The following is a 23,736-nucleotide window of genomic DNA, read 5'->3' on the forward strand; positions in this document are numbered from 1 at the left end:
AATTCATGGATGACCCAAAGTTGGAGGTATTGCCAATATGGAGGAGGACCGAAATATCATACAAGATCTGGAGGACTTGAAAAACTGGAGTAATAGAACTGGGATAAAATTTAATAGTGCAAGTTGAAAGTGATTGAGGAGGAGGAAAACCTGGATGTATTGGTCAATCACAGGATGACTGAGTCAGCAGTATGATGTGGCCATGAAATAGGCTAATGCCATCTTAGGATGCATCAGGAAAGATATTTCCGATAGAGACAGGGAGGTGTTAGTATCATTATACAAGGCACTGATGAGACCTCATCTGGAAAATTGTGCAATTCTGGCCTTCCATGTTTAAGAAAGATGAATTCAAACTGGAACAGGTGCAGAGAGGCCACTAGGATGATCAGAGTAATAGAAAACTTAGCTTATGAGAGGAGCTTGGCTTTTTTAACCTATCAATTGAAGGCTGAGGGGAGATGTGATTGCTCTCTGTAAATATATCAGAGAGATAAATACCAACAAAGGAGAGGAATTATTTTAGTTAAGCACCAGTATTGACACAAGAACAAATGGATATAAACTGGGTGTCGTCAAGTTTAGGCTTGAAATTAAAGGTTTCTAACCATTACAGGAGTGAAGTTTGTGTAATATACGCCATCATGTGCCAGCAATGCCCATTCGCTGTGTACATCAGCCTAACTGGACAATCCCTCCATAAAAGGATAAATGGACACAAGTCAGATATTAGGAATGGTAGTATACAGAAACCTGTAGGAGAACACTTCAACTTCCCTGGATACACTTCAGCCTCCCTGGATAGCAGATTTAAAGGTAGCCATCCTGCAGCAAAAAAAATTCAGGACCAGACTCCAAAGAGAAACTGCTGAACTTCAGTTCATTTGCAAATTTGACACCATCAGCTCAGGATTAAACAAAAAATGAATGGCTAGCCAACTACAAAAGCAGTTTCTCCTCCCTGGGTGTTCACAGTTCAACTGCTAGAAGAGGGCCTCATCCTTCCTGTTTGTACTAACCTCGTTATCTCTAGACTGATTGTTGCCTGCATATTTATACCTGCCTCTGGAAATTTCCACCACATGCGTCTGACGAAATGGATATTCACCCACGAAAGCTTATGCTTGAATACGTCTGTTAGTCTATAAGGTGCCACAGGACTCTTTGTAACTTTGATATTAAAACACTTGAGCAATGATGTTTAATCCTTCTGTATTAGGTTTATTATATACTTTTGTTTGTTACACTCCCTGGATATTCTGCACCGTCATTTAAAATGAAATATAAGCTTTGAGCTTTTGTCTCTATTTTGGTGTGCATCACTTGGTACAGGTAATTCATGAATTTTCACATGTGCCACATTAATATTATGGGGTGGTGGGTTTTCTTTGTCTTTCCAGCCTCATGTAGACCTTGGTGAAGTCATTGGCTCCTCAGAGACAGAGGGTACTGGCTTGGAAATGGCTGATGTAGGTCAGAATATTGACGAGGTGCAAGGATCTCCTTTGGCAATGTGGGAAACAGAAATACAACACGTTGAGCTGGAGAAAGGGAGCATGGGACTTGGCTTTAGCATATTAGACTACCAGGTAACATCTATATTCCTTATTTTAACAGAAGAAGGTAAAATATTTTGTATTGAATGTAGAGCCCATCCATCTTATAAATATATATTTTATATCTGAGGTGAATGAAAACCAGACAATATTCTCATGTTAGAGTAACCTGGTAATAAAATTTTCATACTCCTCCTGGATCTAACTCAGACATCTCATTAACTATATTCTTCATTCCTCTTATATATATTAAGAGCACAGACTATCAGTCCAGCACAAATAAATAAATATTCACATAAAGGGCTAGGTTTTTAAAAAGCACTGCTTCCTGTTATTTGAGTGCAATGAGTTGTGCACACAGTTCAATGTATTCAGGGGTTCTAACCAGGTGATTTGCACTTGCAGTTAAGTACTGAGCGGCACAAGCGTTCTGGTTTGCACCCAGAGTTCAACTGCAGTTGAAAATTATGCCCATACTTCATTTCTTATGGGTAGGCTAGAGGGTGCGTCCTTCGAAAATACACCCCCACAGTATTTCTTCACATAGTGAGCAGTTAAGGAAACTAATAGCAATACATTATCTAATAATGGTTCCATATTCTGGATTCTGGAGATTATCAGATAAATGTACAGTTCATGTGAACATTTTGATATTTACTATGAACGTATTTCATATTTATCTCTATTAGTTCTTTGAGATTTAATTAAATTGATACTGTTCTCATGTATAATATGGAAAAGTCATTCACAATATTTGTGCTTCTTTTCTCTCAAGAATATGAAGGATGAGCTAAATTTAAAGTATATTTTATATTTGGAAGCTGTTTTGTCTTTATTTCTAGCAACTTTTCAGTTAATTCTTAATTTTGACTATAGTTACGGTTACATAAGCATGAGTTGTTTTCACCTCCCACGCTCGATGAAAATGAGCGAGTTAATGAGGGTGGGGGAGAGTGAGCGATGGAGAGAAAGGGGAATGGAGCGAGTGGGACGGGGCCTAGGAGAAGGAGCAGGGCAAGGGTTTTCGGTTTTGTTTGGTCAGAAAGTTAGCAACCCTAATGTTGAATAATGGGATAACTGTAAGTAGATTCCTTGAAATGGGAGAAGATATTCAGTGTGACAGGTAAAATGCAGTCCCATCTCAGATAAATGTTCTTGGAGGAACTTGTGAAAGCTGCTTCCCACTCAAGTAATGTCTCCAGAGAGATTATACTCTATAAGACATTTATTATATGGTATTGTTTACCACTCTCATGGATCTCTACCTTATTATGTCATACTAATTCCCACGGGTTGTCTGGGATCTTGTCATTTCTTCATATTAACTCTCAAGAGTCACTTGTTTCCATATTTTCAGTTGTATAGTTTGTAGTGCTAAGCTAGCATCTTTTCCAATACTTAATATATTGGCATGGAAAGTTGCTATGGTATCTAAGTTGAAGTTGCTAAATGTGTTGGTACCACTATGTGATTTAGGGTTTTAACCACTAAGCTTTTAGAATTAATAAAGCTTACATTGTATTATGTAATATCCTACTGTGCTTGCACAGTGGAAAGAAAGTAACATATTGTGGGAAATTAACGTCTGATGTTCTAACTATGTTCCTTGTGAGATTCTGTGCAGTATTATGCAAATGTATAAAACTCCGATACTTTAGATTTTGTTATAGAGATTAAGTTCCTGTTCTTGGTCTTTGATTACAGTACGTTTAATTAAAATGTGTGTGTCAGGGAGTGGGGATTATATTTTTAAAAGCAAACTTTACTCTTTTTGTATTGGATTGTTTATAAAGTGCTTCATAAACTTACTTTACAATGGCATGTGTTGGTCTCTGTTAAAATGTCTGTCTCATGCACGTATAAGGGCTCCTCTCTTATTCTAAAGTCCCTTCATGACTGAGTGAGATCAGGTACTACTAGCTGCAAGGAGACTCTAAATAAACCCTTTGGTCCATCAGAGCCCAGATGTGTTAACCTTCTAAGCCTTTATCCCCAGGCATTTGAACATGTGAAGGTTGAGGGCTGGAGAGATGATGTTACTGTGGAAGGTGTTTGTTTTTAATTGCTGGCATGTAATTATTTGTTACTCTGGGAAGTGCAGTCCATGATTCAGTAGCTTTACTGTGAAACTACATGATGTAAAAGCACTCAGTGCATGTGAGGGCTAATTATTTGTGCTTTTATGTATCAAAATAAATGACTAAATAATAATGGGGCCAAATCCAGAGGTCTTTTCTAAGTGTTCTTAGCCGTTACTGAAGTATGCTCACTTTGAAGAGTCATCTGGAGTTTTCCTGAGTAAGGACTGAGTCGGGACCTCAGGATCTGGCCCATACAGGTTGCTAACTTTTTATTAATTAAAAATAAGCACGTGAACTGGTTTCCTTACTTTGCTTTCAATTAGGACCCAGTGGACCCGGCAAACACTGTAATTGTAATCCGCTCGTTGGTTCCTGGTGGTGTTGCTGAACAAGACGGCAGGCTTCTTCCTGGAGATCGGCTGATGTTTGTCAATGATATTAACTTGGAAAATGGCAGCCTGGAGGAAGCTGTACAAGCACTGAAAGGAGCACCAGTAGGAACAGTCATAATAGGAGTTGCCAAACCACTGCCTGTAAGGACTGGGCTCTAGATTTTCATATGTTGCTGGCCAATATCTTTGCTTAGTCTATGACTGCTTTTGTGCCACTGAGACGGCATAAAGTTGCCAAAAGGCATTTTAGCTGACTCACTGAATCTTCTTTGCCTATGGGAAACCCTTGGGTGGTACAGAGCTGGTGTACTTCTACAGCCCCTCACTCCTGCCTCCTATCTGTGGGGCATGGCGGGGAAAGGGGAATGATTGGAGCATCCCAGCTAACAATGCAGACGCCTAGGGCTGTGGATAGTGAGGCATAACTTAGCATTGTCCTGAGGATGCTCTCAGATAGGAGAGTATGTGAAAATGGTTTAAAGCCAACCTTATATCACCTTTCCAGAATTGTGCTGACTCTGATGTTAGTCAGGACTTACACTGAACCATATACCTATTTAATATCAAACATATTTAGATTATGCTCTTTATGTTAAAAAATGTGTACATTTTAGTTCATCCAGTGTAAACCTCATAGTTATACTGAAATGGTATAGTGTTTCAGCTAATTGGAGTGTGAGGATGTTGTGCAGTTACTGACCTATAACTGTATAGTTACCTGTTATTAATTCACTTCTGTGCACTCTGGCTGGGGGGTCCTAATTTGAACAATGAATTCAAAACACTTTGCAAACATTAATTAGACCTCAAATGATCCTTCTTCGTTAAGCAAGATTACTCACATTTTAGACAGAGAGAAATTAAAGCACTACTATGAGGGTAAATAGCTTGCTCAAGACCACACAGAGAGACATGATTAGAAGCCAGAGCTCATAAAACCATATGCCCTTCCTCACTGACCAGGGAAACCTTTGGAATAATGCTTCTTTGAAAAACAACAGAGTAAAAGCAAAACATTGGGCCAGATTCTCCCCTAGTTTAAGTTGGAATCAGTGGAGCTACACCAATTTCCACCATCTGAGGATCTGGCCCATTTTATTTTTAAGACTGAATAATTTTTTTTTCTCTCTGGAATGTTACATTCCCACAATCCTCTCCTGCACAGAATTCTCCTTAATTTCAGATTCTGTCTCTTAGCAGGTAACCCTGTAATAATAATAATAATAATTTTGCAAGGAATTTTTTTTCCCATCGAAAGAGATATTTTTAACTTGTTTCCTGTAAGAAACTTATGCAGATTAGAAAGAATGCTGCATGTTGCACAATAATGCAGAATTTTCAGAATTAATATCTAGTTTAAAGCATGAAAGAGGATGAGGCATGTTTAAATGTTACTTTTCTCCGGCTTTGTATAAAGCTTCAGCATTAAAATATTTAACACATTACACTTGTTGAGTTCCGCCACATTAGAAATAATATTTTGCTCTATGGGGGTGTTCGACAGATGCACCTAACAACAGCAGCAGCAAATTACATGGAAAAAAATTGATTCATCTGTACCATGCCAACTTTTATCGTCCTCTAGTGGCTGGCCTACATAGAGGAGAAGAGCTCACTACTGCTACCAGCTAACAGTTACTCCTTTAGCTCTAGTAGTAGAGGCCTGTTGTTTCAGTGATTAAAATTTTGGGCTCTGTACCCCTGAGTGGACCTCGTGATGACTGTTTTAGTAAATGCTTAATTATGGGCAAAAAATACAGAAGGATCAGACTTATTTGTACAGTGTGTTATGAGTTCTTTGGACACTAATGGTGGATAGCCCAATGTTTCATTACTACAGGAGGTAAAACAACATGTAAAGGTTAAAATATGTATACTTTTATTTACCTCACACTATAATTGTAATTGAGATGATGTCACTTCTGTACTTGATATTTATTTGCATTTCTAAAACTCCCTTAACATTACTGACTCTGCATGTCCTGTATACTGGCTACTCATCCAACTCAGAGCTTCATTCTTTCTGCAGCTTTCACCAGAAGAGGGTTATATTTCTGCTAAGGAAGATTCCTTTTTCTGCACTGCCCAGTCACTTGAGGAGGAAGGGCCAGTTGATGCAGCCCTCTTCCATGCTGAGCTGGCTCTGGTTAGTGGGCACAACTTACTAAGATTTCTCTTAAAACCCTTTTAACATTATTTTTTTTGCCTTGTCCAAATGTAATGAAAAGTCTTTTTCATCATTTTGTTTATGATTTTTTTTTGAAGTGTTTAAGCTTACTTCACGTGTGACCCATCATGATCTCGCCAGATATCCAGATGCTGTAAACTGGCATAGATCCATTGAAATCAATAGAGCTCCTCCAATCTGCACCAGCTGAGTATCTGGCTGGAATGTTTTAGCTACTGGAAAATAAGAAAATACTTGGCTGTGATTTTTTCAACGCCAGCCAAGAGATTTGTATGCCTAAAAGAGAACTGGATATTAAAAGAGAATTGGATAAATTCATGGTGGTGAAATCCATAAATGGCTATTAGCCAGGATGGGTAAAGAATGGTGTCCCTAGCCTCTGTTCGTCAGAGGATGGAGATGGATGGCAGGAGAGAGATCACTTGATCATTGCCTGTTAGGTTCACTCCCTCTGGGGCACCTGGCATTGGCCACTGTCGGTAGACAGATACTGGGCTAGATGGACCTTTGGTCTGACCCGGTACGGCCGTTCTTATGTTCTTACATAGTTCCAATTGTAACGATGGGCACTGGGCATTCAGACTTCATAGGTTGCTTCGATAAATTTTGCCCTTTCTACTAAGCTCTTATTTAATTACATAGTAGAAACTTCTATTTACCAACATGTGATAATGTGGATGTCTCTTTTTTTAATAATTTGAAAAGTCGGTGGAACTCTGTTTTGCCTTTAAATGACATTCTTGCTGTTCAGTTTTCTCTAAAAGTTGCGTACGTTTCTTTTTTTAATAGTTATATTTACACTATAACATTGTTTTAGTGATGGCAAGATTTTAGAGTATAAAAACTATGGATTTTCAGAGTGCAAGCAGCTTGCATGAACTGCAGATACTTTTATGCATCCCCAAAAACTGCCAATAGGAGTCTAGATTTTTAATGTACTCTTCTCTTTATTCGCACAGACCTGGGTCCTGAACTTGCATGATGCTGAGCACTTACTAAGAAATATTGAATACCTTCGGCTCTCATTGAAGTCATATTTTATGTAGATACGAGTTGAGAAATTTAAGTTAAATTTATAAACAATTGTCAGCATCCTTAAAGAGGAAGTTTCATACAGAAAAAACTGTTGAATAGAAAAATTAACTCCTTCCACATGTTTTATCATAGCTTTTTCTTAGCTTGTTTGTGAATTACAAAAGTGCTTTTTTCTAACAATGTCGTTAAATCCCACTGTCCATATCCTTTTCCTGTTCAGTCTTGCCTTGCTGTCATGGTACAGTATTTATAATATCACAGTTATTTTCCTGACAAGATTGTGACTTTATTGATACATCAAAGAGAAACTAGGTAGTGGGTGAGAAATTTTCTTTCAAGCTAGTTTGTTTGAGTAAGGATTGAATTAAAACTGAGCTCAGAATTTGGCCCACAGATTTTGCCCATGCAGCTCAGGTGCTCACATTTCAAGGATGTTGATAAATTTGAGAGGGTTCAGAGAAAAGTCTGGAGAATGAATAAAGGATTAGGAAAAACATGAGTTATAGTGATAGACTGAGCTCTTTGAGTCTATCAGTTTAGTTTAACAAAGAGAAGGTTAAGGGGGAATTTGATTATAGTCTTGAGTATCTACATGGGGAACAAATATTTAATAATGGGCTCTTCAGTCTAGCAGAGAAAGTTAAGTCATGATCCAATGGCTAAAAGGTGAAGCAAGATAAATTCAGACAGGAAATTAGAAGGAAATTTCTGACACTGAGAGTAATTAACAGTTGGAACAATTTATCAAGTGTCAAAATGGATTCTCTCTGACAATTGTTTAATCAAGATTGAATGTTTTTCTTAAAGATCTGCTGTAGTAATTATTTGGAAGAAGTTCTATGGTCTTTATTGTACTGGAGGTCAGAAGATCACAGAGGCCCTTTCTGGACTTGGAATGTGAAAAATGTTTGAATATAATGCTGATATATTAATAACAATACAAAAAATGAAATAATGACAAGATTTAAATTTTTGAGATTGGGTGTCTAAATTGTATCTGTGAAATGGGAATTTGCTTGTGCAGTTACAAACTCAAGACTTGGAGACTGCAAAGTATATTCCGTTTCTTGTTTTCCATTTACAAATATAGGGCCAAATCCTGAAGTGCTTATTCACTTTACTCAATCCTTATTCAGGCAGTTTAGACTTCAGTCTAAATTTTCCTGCATATGTACTGAAGGTAAAATTCTCCAAAACACCTAAGTGACTTAGCTTCCTAAGATGCATTTTCAAAGGTGACCTAGGATCTTAGGTGCCTACATCTCCTTGCTAGTCAATTGTATTTAAGTTCCTAAGGGCCAGATTTTCAAGGATATTTAGGCATCTTTCTCCAATTGAAGTGGAAGATAGGTGCCTAAATACCCTTAAAAATCTGACCCTTAAATGCTTAAATCACTTTTGAAAATGGTCTCAATACAGTTTTTAAAAGAGCCTCAGTTAAAACGAAGTGATAAGTTCAGGATTTGGCCTTTAGGTTTTCCGTATGCATTTTTAAAAATTCAGAGGGAAGTCTTTGACATCCTTCGTCTGGTCTATTGTGGTCTAGCAACATGTATTTCAGGAGTCTGAGTTAGGTATGTTATGTTGTATATTTTGGAGCATAATCTACCTAGCAGAAGAGTTTACTGCATGTACTGTTGTACCTAAGCACAACAGAGTCAGCTGAAGACTGAATGTAAACATTTACTCTGAATTATGTAGGGACGCAAGGTAGTACCTTTTTTTATTTTTCCCTACACACGCTTTTGATAAAATTGAGTCTATTATGACAGAGGTCCATTTGTGTGAGCACAGAGGTCTCAGTGGAAATATAAAAGACGTTGCTCTAATCCATGGTCATTGCTTCAACAGAAGTAATCAATCCTTTTGAGCCATTACAGTCCATTGTGACAATTATCACAATTGGAAATCTAATACGATTAACCATATAAAATAAAATACAGTATTATGAGCTGTGTTTAGAAGGGTCTTAATCTGTGGATTATTGACAGAGGTGGCTGTATTTGCTGCTTTTGGAGTTGACAGTGTAGGTATGATTCTGGTATACACCTGTTTTACGTTAGTGTAATTTGTGATTTACATTGGTCGGAATTAGACTAGAATCAGGAACATAGTATATAAATGATAAAGTACAGTATAAAACAGCTGCCACTGTACTAGTATATGCATATTAGAAGCCTTATGAAATTGTAGTGATGGTACGTGCATATAGTACATGATTTTTAAACCTCACTATCTGTGATATTAGTTATTATGTCACATTAAAAGATAGCCACTTGCAAACCTTTTTAATAATACAAGCTAATTTGGAAATATGGGAACAAAGTAAAGGGTCTAAAACCCCAGAAGTTTGTATTTTTAAAATATTTCTGTACCTTTAAAAAAATTCTGTACCTTTTAAAACCCACCAAGCCTATTTAAACAAGCTATACGGGGAGGGAAATTAATTTGTCCTTAAAATGTGGCAGTAGGTGAAGATTCCCATTTGTATAGCATTTATTCACCTAGGAAAACAAAAAAAAGTCTTGGGGATTTGTTGACGGCATGGGATAAAGCAGCATTTTTCCACTATCTAATATCAGTGGTCGTGGCCATTAGCCCATCTCTGCTCTGAAGTATTTGCAAAAACGCAGAGCCAAGTTTGGCTTTCAGATACACCTGTGCAACCTTTATTCAGTTTTGGGTTACATAGGTGTAATTGCATGTGGAATTTGGCCCACTGTGTATAGAAGATTTTGTATAAAACAGAGAAACAGTAAAATATTAAGCAAAGTACCAGCAAGGATTTAGCCACACATGTGCAAGTGTTTGGGGCTTATGTGGTCTGAAGATAGCAGATAGCCTGATTAAATTTCCTTTGTTATTAGGTGGACTCAAGTGAGGCAGATCTAGCGGATGAATCCACCTTTGAATCACAGTATACTTCAGATAATGATGACACCTTCCAGGCTTCTGTGTTAGCTCTGCACGGCAGTAGCTGTAGTGATGGTCTGAACTATAGCCTCTCTCTTCCATCATCAACTCCCAAGGTAAAAAGAAAATATAATTGTATTGATGACAGACTTTGATTATAAGTATAAAAAACTCAATGTTTATGTCTAGCTGCTGTATTAAATATAGAGGTATTATGTTGCCACAGTTCCATCTGCTCATAGGTTCGTTATCAGATTAAAGTGCAATTTCATTTAGGTAATGTTGATTGGATACCTTTCAGACTTATATGTCAGAGAGAGGAGAAAGCAGGTTCAAAGCTTTGGTTGTATTTTGTATCACCAGAAAGTTAACCTGTTTGGAGACAATTTGTACCATCAAATTTGTGCTGAGCAGTCTGCTACAAAAATGTAAATTGTTATTAAATTTCAGAGCATATTAAAGACTGGCTACATAAATGGTTGTACACAGAAAAATTGCATTCTACTAACAGGTACAATAGTTTAGGCATGAAAGCAAAAGTTAGTCTCATTTTCAGCATATCTTTATCACAGTTTAGTTAGAATTATGTTAATTTACTATGTTCCTGAGACAATGATGCGGTAACTAATTGCTGATTGAGATTCCATTAGCAGTTAAACTCAATCAGCAAAGAACAAGTTGCTAAGAAATATAAAAATGACTTTTTTATTTTTGTGCCATTCACATACCCATATTGAATTGCTTTTGTATATTGATAGTGCCTTTTTTGTTTCTCTCAGTCATAGCTTTTTCTCGTTTTCTTGGCAAATTAGTAATTTTTTTTTTTAGCCAGGACTTTTCCAGTGTGTTTCTTCAAGTATTCAAGGTAGACCTGTCATCATCTTTGCAGGCGAAACCATGTAGTTTGCTTGGATGGTTTGCAGTGTGTAATCTTGAACAGAGCAGCTGCTGCATCTTCCTCCACACCTGAGACTCAGTGGCTGGCTTTATCCCTTCTGGAATGTGTTCAGCCTTTACTATCCATGGGACGGAAAGCTGAGTTTATCTCCTAATAGAATCTCCTAATCCACAACAGAGTGTACCTTTGCTCTGGCAATGGGACAGATTGCATTGTTTAATTTAGTAATTGTTACTTAAAGGGATTATGCACTATGCATGCTGAGAAACATACATTTTACAGGACAAAGGGTGGTTGTACAGACTACACGGTGCTGAGGTTCCCTGAAGTCTTCATTTTTTTCAGCATTTTTTTAAAGTTCGTATTTGTTGGAGCTTTTAAAATTTATAGGTCTGATTCTCCACTGCCTGGTTCCTTGTGCAGATATTTGCATCAGTGCACAGTGGGTGTAAAATGTTAATGTTTTAATCTGGTTGCACTTTCAACTCTCTGCAAAAGTGTAAACAACTACACATGGTGAAAGGCAGTGGAGAAACTAGTGTTAACAAGGAGACATGAAACAAGTGGCTGATGCAGTACAACTCAAAGAAGTGTGTGCTATAGGCATTATGAGAAACACAGTGCAACTGGATGTGTCTAGCCATTTGGAAGGTGGATCTCATATGATAGATCACTGGAATACAGGCTGTGGAGTGCTTTATTGTTTTCAAAATAACTGAAGAAAAATGTTGTAAATCAAAATAATCTGATGCATTTTCGTCAGATAAATAAAATATAGGTAGCAAAGTTTAAAGCGTTGGCCACTCTTACAGAGTAACAGAAAATGTGGGGAGTGGCACCAGTTTAATTCATTTGTAGTTGCATATACACTAAAATATAGAACAAAGTTTTTCAGGAAGCAGAAATAGCATCATCAGGAGACTAAACATGAACAAACCGTGTCTGATGTAGCTTTTCCATCCTTTTACCATGAAATGAGCCATATCTGTACCCTGAATTAAAATCAGTGACAGTCTAAAGTAAGTTGCTTCTTTTTTCCTGAAGACCATGTGAATTCTCAGTTTGTGTGTTAAGACTTAAAGCATTCTCTTGCAGTTTGTCTGTGTGTGTATATGTGTGTATGAATGTGTGTGTATATATAGGAGAATACCTGAACTGAAATATGATAGCTACACTCTACCACCTAGCCAATGCCCACCCATGTGTCCATGCGTGGCTATGCTTTTCAGTGTGCTAGTATTCAGTGCAGTAGATACACAGAAGGGAGAAAAAGGTAGATATGCTCAAAGAACCTATTTCAGAAGACAGCCTGCACTGGATAGTCATCAAAACAGGCCCACATTTGAGTGTTCCATCTAAGTTGCATTTGAAGAGATAAAAGCCTAAATCCTTCTAATCACCATGGTGCAATAAAAATAAAATCACCTCCTACCATTTACAGAACACAATACAGGAACCCTAATCTATTTAGTCATCATCAGCATGCTTGAAAGATGGCTGCTATTCCCACCTGTAACACTATATTTACTCTTAAAGGGATTGATCCAGCTCCCATTGAAATCAATGAAAAAAGCATGTCACTGACAATGAGAACTGATGCCTTCACATCTGCTGTACTGCTTGTGCATTTGCTCACACTTGATGATGGGACTAGAAGCAAGCAGAACATCTAAAAAGCCAGTGAAAATAAATTTTAATGCCTTCTAATGTAAAATGTCACAAAACACTGCTGCTTGTTGTGCACTCTGAGTTCTAAAGGTGTGCCTTATAGAAAATGAGTGACATCTGAGAGAGGAATAGGGGATGTTGTGCGAGCAGTGTAGGAGAATTAATGGAGCGGAGAGGTCTTGTAACTGTAATGAAGGAAAGAGAAATTGTACACTATTTCTGATGTTGAAAGAAAATGCTTTAATGGCTTTGATACATTGTTTAACAGTAGTAAGTAGCCTGCATTTTCAAAAATTTGCTTTGAGCACCCCAGAGCCCTTTGAATCCCAGCCACGGCTCCGGTGCTGGGGCCGCCTGGGATTTAAAGGGCTCAGGGCTCCCCGCAGCAACCAGAAGCCCAGAGTCCTTTGAATCCCGGCCATGGCTGGGATTTAAAGGGCTCAGAGCATCCCACGGCTGCGGGCACCCCAGACCCCTTTGAATCCCGGCCGTGGCCGCTGATTGCCCCCTCTCCAGGCCCCTGCCCCTAATTGCCCCCCAGGACCTCCACCCCCTATCTAAGCATCACTGGTCCTTGTCCCCTGATACCCCTCTCCCAGGACTCCTGCCCCTAATTGCCCCCCAGGACCCCATCCCCTATCTAAATGCTGCTGCTCCTTGTCCCCCGATTGCCCCCTCCCAAGACCCCTGCCTCTAACTGCCCCTTGGGACCCCAGCCCCTATCTAAGCCTCCCTTCTCCTTGTCCCCAACTGCCCCTTCCTGAGACCTCCTCCAACTTCCCCCCAGGACCCCACCCCCTGCCTGTCCCCTGATAACCCCCTTGGACTCCCATGCCTATCCAACTGCTGCCTGTCCCCGACTGCCTCCCCGAACCTCCGCCCCATCCAACCCCCACTGCTCCCTGTCCCTTGACTGCCCCCCGGAACCCACTACCCCTTCTCCAACCCCCAGCCCCCTTACCGTGCCACTCAGACCAGTGTGTCTGGCTCCGTGCAGCTCCAGACACATTGCTGCCATGCTCCTCTGCGGAGCCCACAGTCCCCTCCCACCCTACCAGCGTCTGCCTTCCAAATTTGAACACCTCAAAATTCAGGAGTGCTCAAGCTTAGTTTGGGCAGCAGTTACTTCATTTCTCCCAAATCAAACATACTGATCCACTGTAACTTGCTGTAGAAAAAGTAGGATAAAATGGAGCAAGAAATGCTTCCCAGTGGTTATTAGGACTGGAATTGCTATTTTCAACAGGCATTGCCTTTTTGTTTGTTTAAAAGGAAGACAGTGTTATTGCATTGGCAAATTCCCCATAGAAAGAAAGAGTGGAACAAAAGAATAATAAAGGCACTTCAACTTTTCCTCATTTATGGAGGACAAGTCTTAAATATGTATCCAGATATCCTCCAATCACACAAGCTAAAATTGTTCCACTTTACTGCAGCTCTGTAACATACCTGGAACCAATCCCGTCTGTGTTTTGTGCACATCCCAAAATTCCTGCTGAATGACCTGCCCTGGGAGCAAGTTACCAGTGACCCAGGCTGCGGCGGCAGGAGGTGTAGGGGGGGTACTGGTGGGGGGGGGACCAGAGCTGGGGCAGCAGCAGGGTGGGGGGAGGGCACTGGGGGGGAGGAAAGGGGGAAGTCCCGCGCTAGGGCGCAGAGGGGGTGAGTGGGGGGAGAGCCCAGGACTGGGGCAGCAGGGGGGTACAGAGGGGAGCCCAGGGCTGGGACGAGGGGCACCAAATTTTTTTTGCTTGGGACAGCAAAAAACCTAAAGCCGGCCCTGCTGGGTTCCCCCAGCCACCGGAGCCCCAGGCCCTTTAATTTGACCCTGAGGACTCCCAGCCACCTCTTCAGCTGGGAGCCCCTGGTTGATTTAAAATAAAGTATCACCTCCCCACCCCCAGCCTTCCTTTTTGGCCCACAGCTGTTTTGGTGGGGCAGTGTTGGGGAAGGAGGATTTGTTTCCGCAGGGCTGGGTGGCCCTGGAGCGGGGTATTTCTGCAGGGCCTGGAGATTTCGGCCCTCAGCTGTTTTCTTTGGAGTAATGTGGCCCTCGCTGCTTTACGAGTTGTGCAGGCCTGCTTTAAGGTGTCATAAACTGTGCATCCAAAAATCGAGACACCCAAAACCACTAGTCAAGTTTAAAAATTTAGCCAATCTTGTATAAAAAGATGTACTGTGGTAATGCAGCCCAGGTCGCTGAAATTTGGAGTAAATGTTCTTTGATGTCTCTTTTAAATAAAAACGTAGATTATTAAAGAAAGCTTGGCAAACCTGAAAACATCCACACGTGTTGGTTCAGCATTGGGTCTTCTGGTCTTTTATAGGCCCCGTCCACCTACTGCAAGTATGCCTTGTTGCATGATAAGCATATAAATATTGATGTAATAAGTCTCTAAAGCTATGCCAGTTTATGCCAGCTGAGGATCTGGCCTGTAAATATTTTCTGCCATAACTATTTTAATAGTAGAAAAGATGCCACAAAAGAAGACATTTTTTATAAAAGAAAATCTTGTTATAGTAAAATGACTGTCAGTGATCTGTGAAGACACTGTATTGTATTTGATAATAAGTAGTTCTTAACAGAGTTCTATAAGCTTTAGCTTCAGTTTAACATATTTAGCCTAAAATATGCATTTTAGCAATACTATATATAGCGCCCTACTAAATTCACAGTCCATTTTAGTCAATTTCACAGCCGTAGGAATTTAAAAGTCTTAAATGTCATGTTTTCAGCTATTTAAATCTGAAATTGCATGGAGTTGGAGTTGTGTAGGGGTCCTGACCCAAAAAAGAGTGGGGCGGGGGGGGTTGCAAGGTTATTGTAGGGAGTGTTATGGTAGTGCTACTCTTATTCCAGCGCTGCTGCTGGTGGCAGTGTTGCCTTCAGAACCGGGCAGCAGGAGAACAGAAGCTGCTGGCCAGGAGCCCAGATCTGCAGACAGAGCCGCTGCTGGCAGCAGCACAGAATTAAGGATGGCATGGTAAGTAATTGCCACCCTTACTTCTGTGCAGCTGCCTGCAGAGCTGGTCCCTTAGTCAGCAGCTGCCACTGTCTGGCCACCCAGCTCTGAAGGCTGCGTTGCATAAGTAAAGGTGGCATGGTATGGTATTGCCACCCTTACTTCCGTGCTACTGCTGGCTGGCGCTGCCTTCAGAGCTGGGCATCTGGTCAACAGCCACCACTCTCTGGCTGCCCAGCTCTGACAGCAGTGCAGAAGTAAGGATGGCAATAGAGTAACTCCTTGTTTAACATTGTACTTGTGTTCCTGAAAAATACTACTTTAAGTGAAATGATGTTAAGCGAATCCAATTAATGTAAATGGAGGCGGGGGTTAAGTTCCAGGGAATTTTTTTTCACCACACACACACACACACACACACACACACACGGGTGGGATATTTCCCAGGGAATGCCTTACTGCTGAATGATGAACTAGTACTCGGCTGAGCCCTCACGGGTTAACACATTGTTAATGTAGCCTCACACTCTACGAGGCAGAATGGAGGGAGGGAAGACAGCATGGCAGAGAGAGACAGACACACACCTTGTGTGTGAGAGATGCACATTGCCCCTTTAAGTACGCTGACTGCACTCTAAGTACATTGCCTTTTTAAATAGATCAGCAAGTTGAGACAGCAGCTGCTGCCAGCAAGCCCCCTCTGTCCTGACCCCTGTCATGTCCTGCCACTCCCCCCCTCCACTCTGTGTATGGGGTAAAGGAGCAAGGGGAAGGAGGACACCTTGACATTAACATCCCTTCTCCCCCCAACCCCTGTACAGCAAGCAGGAGGCTCCTGGGAGCAGCTCCAAGGCAGAGGGCAGAAGCAGCACATTGGCAGTGGCAGGAGGGACAGCAGAATTGCTGCCAATTGCTAGCCTGCTGGGCGGCTGCCACGCAGGGAACTTCAGGGAGCGGGGAGCTGATTTGGGGGCAGCCGTCCACCCTGGTTCCAAGCCCCCATCAGCTAGGTCCAATGGCTGCTCTTTCTGCAAGCAGTGGACAAAGCAGACGGCTGCCAAACGACATTATAAGGGAGCATTGCACAACTTTAAACAAGCATGTTCCTTAATTGATCAGCAACATAACAATGAAACAACGTTAACCGGGATGACTTTAAGTGAGGAGTTACTGTACCTAAAATAATCTTGCAATCCCCTAAAATAACCTTGCAACGCTGCTGCAACTGCCTTTTGGGTCAGGACCCCTAGTTTGAGTGCCCCGTAAAATCGGTGTAGTATAGGGTAAAAATGCAAAACACCAGATTTCATATGGAGAGACCAGATTTCACAGTCTGATGCATTTTTATGACCATTAATTTGGTAGGCTCTAACGATATAAGATCATGAATTTTTTTTATTCACTATTCCTGATTCTGTTTAACAGGATGTTGGTGAAGATTCCTCAAATGCCTCAATTGATTTGCGACCATCCAACAAGACTTTATATAACATAGATCTAATCCAGGGAGGGGGAGAGAACCAATCCTTAGAGGACATGAGCATGGTACCTGCTGGTGGTGTTTCCAGAAAGGATCCTCTGCCTTCAGATGTTTCTGAGAAACTCGCTGAATATGAAAATATAGCTGCTTGGATGGAACCTCTGATGTCAGCCGAAGTTGCACAAAATACAAACTCAGCTATCCCAGTGCACCCTGACCTTACTGGAAATGTAAAGATCCTGTTGTATGGCTTTTGTACAGAGAGTATTTATTTATATTCCATGGTCATTGTTAAAAATCAACATTTGCTCACAGTTCCTTTCTGGCGAACATAAAGTTATTTCTGGGAGTCAACTATGGTATTTCATAGCTGGATTAGGCACAAACCAGAGTAAGGACTACCAATCTAGAGCAAGGACTATCAACCCAGGAGTAGCCCCGTCAGGTGGTGTGGCTCAGAGAGACATCCCTAGAGGGCCGTCCCTATGCATATGCAAAGTATGCAGCCACGTAGGGCACCAGGAAATTTGGGGCACCAAATTTCCTGGTGCCCTGCGCAGCTGTGTGCTGCTCCAGCCCTTGCCCCACCTCTTCCCCATGGCCCCCGCCCCTGCTCTGCCCTAGCCCCGCCTCTTCCCAGTCCTGCTCCGCCCCAACCCTGACCCACTCCACCCCTTCCTGCTCTTCCCCAGCCCCATCCACACTCCCTTGAGGACTGCAGCAGGGCCTTGCCTGCAGTCACCGGTGGCGGGAAGTGCAGTGACCCAGCCCCAGCTGCTGGTGAGTGCGGGCGGGCATTCCTCCCTGCCCCCCAAACCCACTCCTCCCCCTGTGGAGGCCTGCCCCCTCCCCCTCTCCGGGGGGGCTGCATAGGGTCCCAGAATAGCTGGGGACAACTTTGCATCCCTGACTCACAGTTCTTCTTCTGTGTCCTCCTTGCTCTGGGGGAATGGAGGAGCTAGTAAAGGAATTCATTGCTGGCCTATAGCAGCAATAAATCACTACCACAGAGGCTGAGCAAATAGGGGAACTGCAGCCAAGGCTCAGTGTGATTTTAATTTTTAAAAAAAAAGATAAATTGCAATTTCTTATTAAATTAGCTGTTATCAGACATGCCAAACTCACGAAAAAACACAGAAATTGGGCTTGGTTTTGGCTTAGTTGGCTTGTTAGCTGCTTGTTGGCTAGTTTTTGGCTTGTTGCTTTTTGATTCTCTTTTTGATTGATTCCCGGCAAGTAGGGGCAAAGGGGAAGCAGGGGCAAATGGGGGAGAGAGTCGGGTGCACAGTGGGTCCACCACAGTCCCAGACTGCACACGAGGGGGTGGGATCTAGTCACATTGAGTGTTGGGGTTCTTAGAGATTGGCATGTTTTGGCCTTGTTTTGAAATGGGATTTGCTTGATTTTTGGCTTATTGTGAAAGTCGGGTGCTTATTTACCACCTGAAAGTTGGCAGCTGTGGTGGTTGTTCTTAAAGCTTGACTTATTGTCAAATATTTATGATTTTTACATCTTATGAAGTTCAGTCATGTTTTGAATTTGCTGTTTTGAATTGAAATGTTATTTTTCTTTGTATTAGGATCCAGTGTATTTAATGGAAAAGAGCTACCTGACATCTACTTCTGAGGGAAATTCCACAATCCAAAATATACCCGAAAACATGCATGAGAAGACTATCACTATTGCAAAAGGCAATTCAAGTCTAGGTAGAGTATCTGATCATTGGTCTGATTGCCCTTTCTTGGCTAATATTTCCCCATCTGTATTGTCTTCACAGTTTTCAGCCTACTCCAAGTTATTGCTAAAAATCTTCACTTTAGTATAGTAGGTGTACACTTCCCTTTATACTCTGTCCTCCCCTGGTCTCAGTTCATTGTGAGTTGTGAAAGCTGGCGTTGCCTCATCAGTCAGTCCAGTGCCAATAATAAAATGAAAATCAACAATCAAAAAAGCAAAGTGCTTGATAGTCCAACCAAATATATTTCCTTCTGATAAATCAAAAAAGGGAGGAACTTCTACATTGAAATGTTTTGTCAAAAAATCTAATACTTTTAATATTTTTTTCTTAGTTACCACCAGCATTTGTATTAACTGATTTAGATGGAATAAAATAAAGCTAAGGTCATGACTGAAACTTGAGGAAAATGAAACTAAGCAGTTTGTATAATCGGCTATCAGAGGGCTGAGGAGTTCTGCACTGGAGCATGAAAAGGACTTTGTCAAAGGACTCTGGGCCAGATTTTCAAGGGTATTTAGGCACCTAAGCATAGAGTTGGGTATCTAGTGGGATTTTCAACAGGGCCTAAGCAGGTTGAGCTCCTAAGTCCTATTGATTTCATGTGACTTCTGTTTTCATCTTTAGGTGTCTAAATACATTTGAAAAAGTTGCCTTTGTCTCTTTAATGGATAGTGCTTTGAGTTCAAAGACTCAATAATTGTTAGACAGTATTCCAAACTTTATGGTCTTATGTTTAACTGGGATGTGTAACTTCCTGAGCCTACTGAGTGCACCTACAGTATGACTAAACAGTATGGAGTGCACAGTCCCTGTTGTCAAGTTGAAACATTTTGGGCTAGATTGTACCCTGCCCTTCAGAGGCCCTGCAGTGGGGAATGGACAGTAATAGCTCCCTGCTCCATTTAGTATGTCCTGTAAAGGGCCGTCTCAGCCCCGGCACCTGGCTATGCAGGGACTACGACCAACATGGCCATTCCCTGGAAACAACTCAGCAGAAAAGAGGTGGAGATTCATCCCCCTCCTCCTCCCGCCCCAGGCATTGGCCAACAAAGCTGGCTACCTGCATGGAGAGGGATATAGGCTTCCCCCCTTAAAGGTTGTGGTAAATTACTCCCTTTACAGTGCATCTAGTCCAGGGGTCGGCAAACTTTTTGGCTCGAGGGCCACATCGGTGTTGCAAAACTGTATGAAGGGCCAGGTAGGGAAGGCTGTGTCTCCCTAAACAGCCTGGTCCCTGCCCCCTATCCTCTCCCTCCCACTTCCCACTCCCTGACTACCCCCCTCAGAATCCCTGACCCATCCAACCCTGCCTGCTCCTCATCCCCCGAACCAACCTCTCCCGGGACCCCCGCCCCTAACCACCCTCCTGGACCCCATCCTGTATCCAACCCCCCTCTGCTCCCTGTCCCCTGACTGCCCCAACCCCTATTTACACCCCCACCCCCTGACAGGCTCCCCAGGACTCTCATGCCTATCCACCTCCACCCTGTTCCTCGTTCCCTGACTGCCCTGACCCCTAGCCACACCCCCGCCCCAACTGCCCCCTGGGACCACACCCCTATCCACACCTATCCACACCCTCGTCCCCCGACAGCCCCCCCCCGGCATTCCCACACCTATCCAACCCTCCCTGTTCCCTGTCCCCTGACCTCCCCTCCCTCGAACCGCCCCCTGTGCCCCGGGACCTCCTGCCACATGTCCAATCCCCACCCCCTTATGATGCTCAGAGCAGCAGGAGCTCATAGCCCCACCAGAGCCAGCCATGCTGCCCACGATGCCCAGCAGGAGCAGTGGACCAGAGCGCTGGCGGCGTGGCATGCTGTGGCTGTGGGGGGACAGTATGGGAGGGGCTGGGGGCTCAGGGGCCGGGCAGGACGATCCCGCGCCATAGTTTGCCCAGCTCTGATCTAGTCAATCGCAGGAGGCACTGCGCCACTCTGAGATAGAATCCCTCATGGTGTTCCCCACGGGGCGGTGCAGCTCTGGACTGTCCCCAAAGTAGGGCACAATGTAGCCCTGTGTAGACATTTCCTTCTAGTTAGCTAAATAGCTAACAGCTGTGTATTAATGTTTGAAACATGTAGGGGGAGTCCTGGCCTGCCGTCTTTCTGCTGAGTTGTTCCCAGGAGAGGTGTATCTTGACAGCTGCCCCAGTGCCCCTTCAAATGCAGATGGCATGATCCTTGATATCCCTTACCCAAGGTGTGCAAAGATGGGTGGGGAGCTATTACTTCTTTTTCGAGTGATTGCTCATATCCATTCCAGTAGGTGTACGCGCCGCGCGTGCACGTTCGTCGGAAGACTTTTACCCTAGCAACTCCAGCGGGCCGGCAGGTCGCCCCCTAGAGTGGCGCCGCCATGCGGGTAAGATATACCCCTGCTGGCCCGCCCGCTCCTCAGGTCCTTCTTACCACCGTGTCGGTCGTTGGAACTGTGGAGCGCAGCATAGCTGTCTTCCACGTCCCTAGCTTCTCTTCGTTCATTGTTTCTAGTTCTAGTTCTAGTTTTAATTATAGTTCACTTAGTTTAGTATAGTTGTAGTTTATAGTTCTAGTGTATATAGTTAGCGGGTTCGGGGAACAACAGTTACCAAGATGCTACGTAACCGTGTTCTTCTTCGAGTGATTGCTCATAATCACATTCCAGTAGGTGATTCCCAAAGCCTTACCTAGGCGGTGGGGCTCGGAGTGAGAGTCGCAGCATGTAACACGGCAGAGCCGAAGGCTGCCACCATCCTGGACTGTTGGACCAGGGCATAATGGGAAGCGAAGGTGTGCACGGAGGACCAGGTCGCCTGCCCTGCAGATTTTCCGGACGGGTACCTCGCGAAAGACGCCGTCAATATGCTGGCCCTAGTAGAGTGCGGGTCACATTGCCGACGGAGAGCCGGGCCAGGTCGTAACGGCCTGTATGCAGGATGTCACCCACGAGGAGATCTCTGCGAGGAGACAGGCAACCCTTAACCGGTCAGCTCATGTGGACAAAAAGCTGGGGATTTGCAGAACGGCTGGTTTCGTTCTATATAAAAGGCGAGGGCCCTACGCATGTCTAAGGAGTGCAACTGCTGCTCCCGGCGAACGAATGAGGTTTCGGGAAGAATACGGGTAGGAATATGTCCTAGTTGACATGAAAGGCCGAGACAACTTTGGGAGAAGGCGGGGTGCAGCCTTAGTTGACTTTGTCGCGATGGAACACCGTATACTGGCTTCTACCACAGAGGCGCGTAACTCTGAACACGCGCCAGCAGAAGTGATGGCCACAGGAATGCCGTCTTCCAGGCCAAAGTCGAGGAGGGAACACGTAGCCAGCGTTCAAGGAGAGGGACATAGATGGCGACAACACAGGTTTCAGATTCCCAAGAGGGGGCTGCGGCGGAGGCTGGACTGGGGGTAGAGACGCTCCAGACCTTAAGGATCTAGCCACCATGGGGTTGAGAAGACAGAGCGGCCATCGCTCCCGGGTGCAAGGTGGAGATAGCCGCTAAGTGAACCCGGAGAGAGGACACCGCCAGGCCTTGCTGCTTGAGCGACCAAGGTAATCGAGGCGATTGGGATGGAATATCGGTGGGGTGGAAGCGCCCTCCGCGCACCAGCACGTAAAACGTTCCATTTGGCTGAGTACGTCGTCCTCTGAGACCCGTTTCCTATCTTCCCAGAGCACCTGCCTCACTGGTGAAGAGCAGTGCAACTCGGACCTAGTCAGCCACGCAGGAGCGCAGGCTGAGAGGTGCAGAGACGGAAGGTCTGGGTGACAAAGCCGGCGTGGTCTGCGCGATCAGGTCCAGGTGAAAGGCATGGGGACAGGGTGACTCCGACAGGTCCAGCAGAGGAAGAGAACAATGCTGTCGGCGGGGCCCTGTCCCTGCGCACGCTTCAGAAGGACCTTGTGAATCAACGGAAACAGAGGGAACGGCCTATTAGAAGAGTGTGCGTCGCCCAGGATCAGAAAGGGTCTGCAACCGAGCCCGGTTCGCGACCTTGAAAGAGCAAGAACATCGGGTACTTTCTGTTCCTGCGGGGTGCGAAGAGGTCCATATGGGGATGCCCCCACCTCCGGAAGAGCGCCAGGGCGATGCTGAGCGAAAGGACATCGTAGGCAAAAGACTGGTGAGCCGATTCCCAGCGTATTCCGAACCCCCGGGAGAAAGGAACAACTAGTGAACAGAGTGGGCTATGCAAATGCCCACAACGTCATGGCAATCTGACAAAGAAAGAGGAAGACCTCGTACTGCCCTGCTTGTTTACATAATATACCGTCGTCGTGTTGTCACAGTGAAACCGAAAACACAGCGACCTTGGATCTGCTGACGGAACGCTTGACAAGCCAGGCGGACCGCCCTCAATTCTCGCACGTTGATATGTAGGCGACGAGTCGGGAGGAGCCAGTGGCCCTGGGTCCGCAGGGCACCTAAGGTAGCTCCCATCCCAGTCCGAGGCGTCGTTGTCAGGTACAGCGAGGGCTGGGCGGATGGAACGGAAGCCCTGCAGCCACACTGGAGGATGGAGATGTCCTGAGGAATCGTGACTACTATATCTAACGGGCGCCTGGCGGACGGAGCTGAGTGAGAGCCAGGACTGGAGGGGCCATAGGCGGAGCCGAGCATGCGCCGTGACGAATGTGCAGGCCGCCATGTGCCCAAGAGTGTCAGCAAGTCGTATGGAGGTTAGAGGTGCTGCCTGCAGCCTGTGGATGAGGCTGTTAAAGCCTGTGAACCGCGACAGGAAGAATCGGCCCGGGCCATGGTGGAGTCTGTAGAACAGGCTTAAAACTCTATCCTCTGAATAGGGGTTAGAGTGGACTTTCTCGGCGTTGAGTATTAGGCCT

General features: G+C 43.8%; 1 protein-coding gene across 22 annotated transcripts in view; it reads left to right on the forward strand.

Annotated features, from left to right (window-relative positions):
- MPDZ (multiple PDZ domain crumbs cell polarity complex component) overlaps positions 1-23,736 on the forward strand; it is a 145,638-nt gene that overhangs the window by 51,278 nt on the left and 70,624 nt on the right. For 19 of the 22 annotated variants that reach the window (XM_032768668.2, XM_032768669.2, XM_032768666.2 and 16 more), the window contains 6 exons: positions 1,401-1,589; positions 3,961-4,170; positions 6,059-6,175; positions 10,120-10,281; positions 17,120-17,404; positions 18,754-18,880. In XM_032768668.2, coding sequence (XP_032624559.1) covers positions 1,401-1,589; positions 3,961-4,170; positions 6,059-6,175; positions 10,120-10,281; positions 17,120-17,404; positions 18,754-18,880 — 1,090 coding nt within the window. The remainder of the gene's footprint in view (positions 1-1,400; positions 1,590-3,960; positions 4,171-6,058; positions 6,176-10,119; positions 10,282-17,119; positions 17,405-18,753; positions 18,881-23,736) is intronic. The other 3 variants (XM_075067324.1, XM_032768678.2, XM_032768684.2) reach the window with 3 other exon arrangements.

This window comes from Chelonoidis abingdonii, chromosome 6 (genome assembly GCF_003597395.2).
Source record: "Chelonoidis abingdonii isolate Lonesome George chromosome 6, CheloAbing_2.0, whole genome shotgun sequence".
Classification (NCBI taxonomy): Eukaryota; Metazoa; Chordata; order Testudines; family Testudinidae; genus Chelonoidis; species Chelonoidis abingdonii.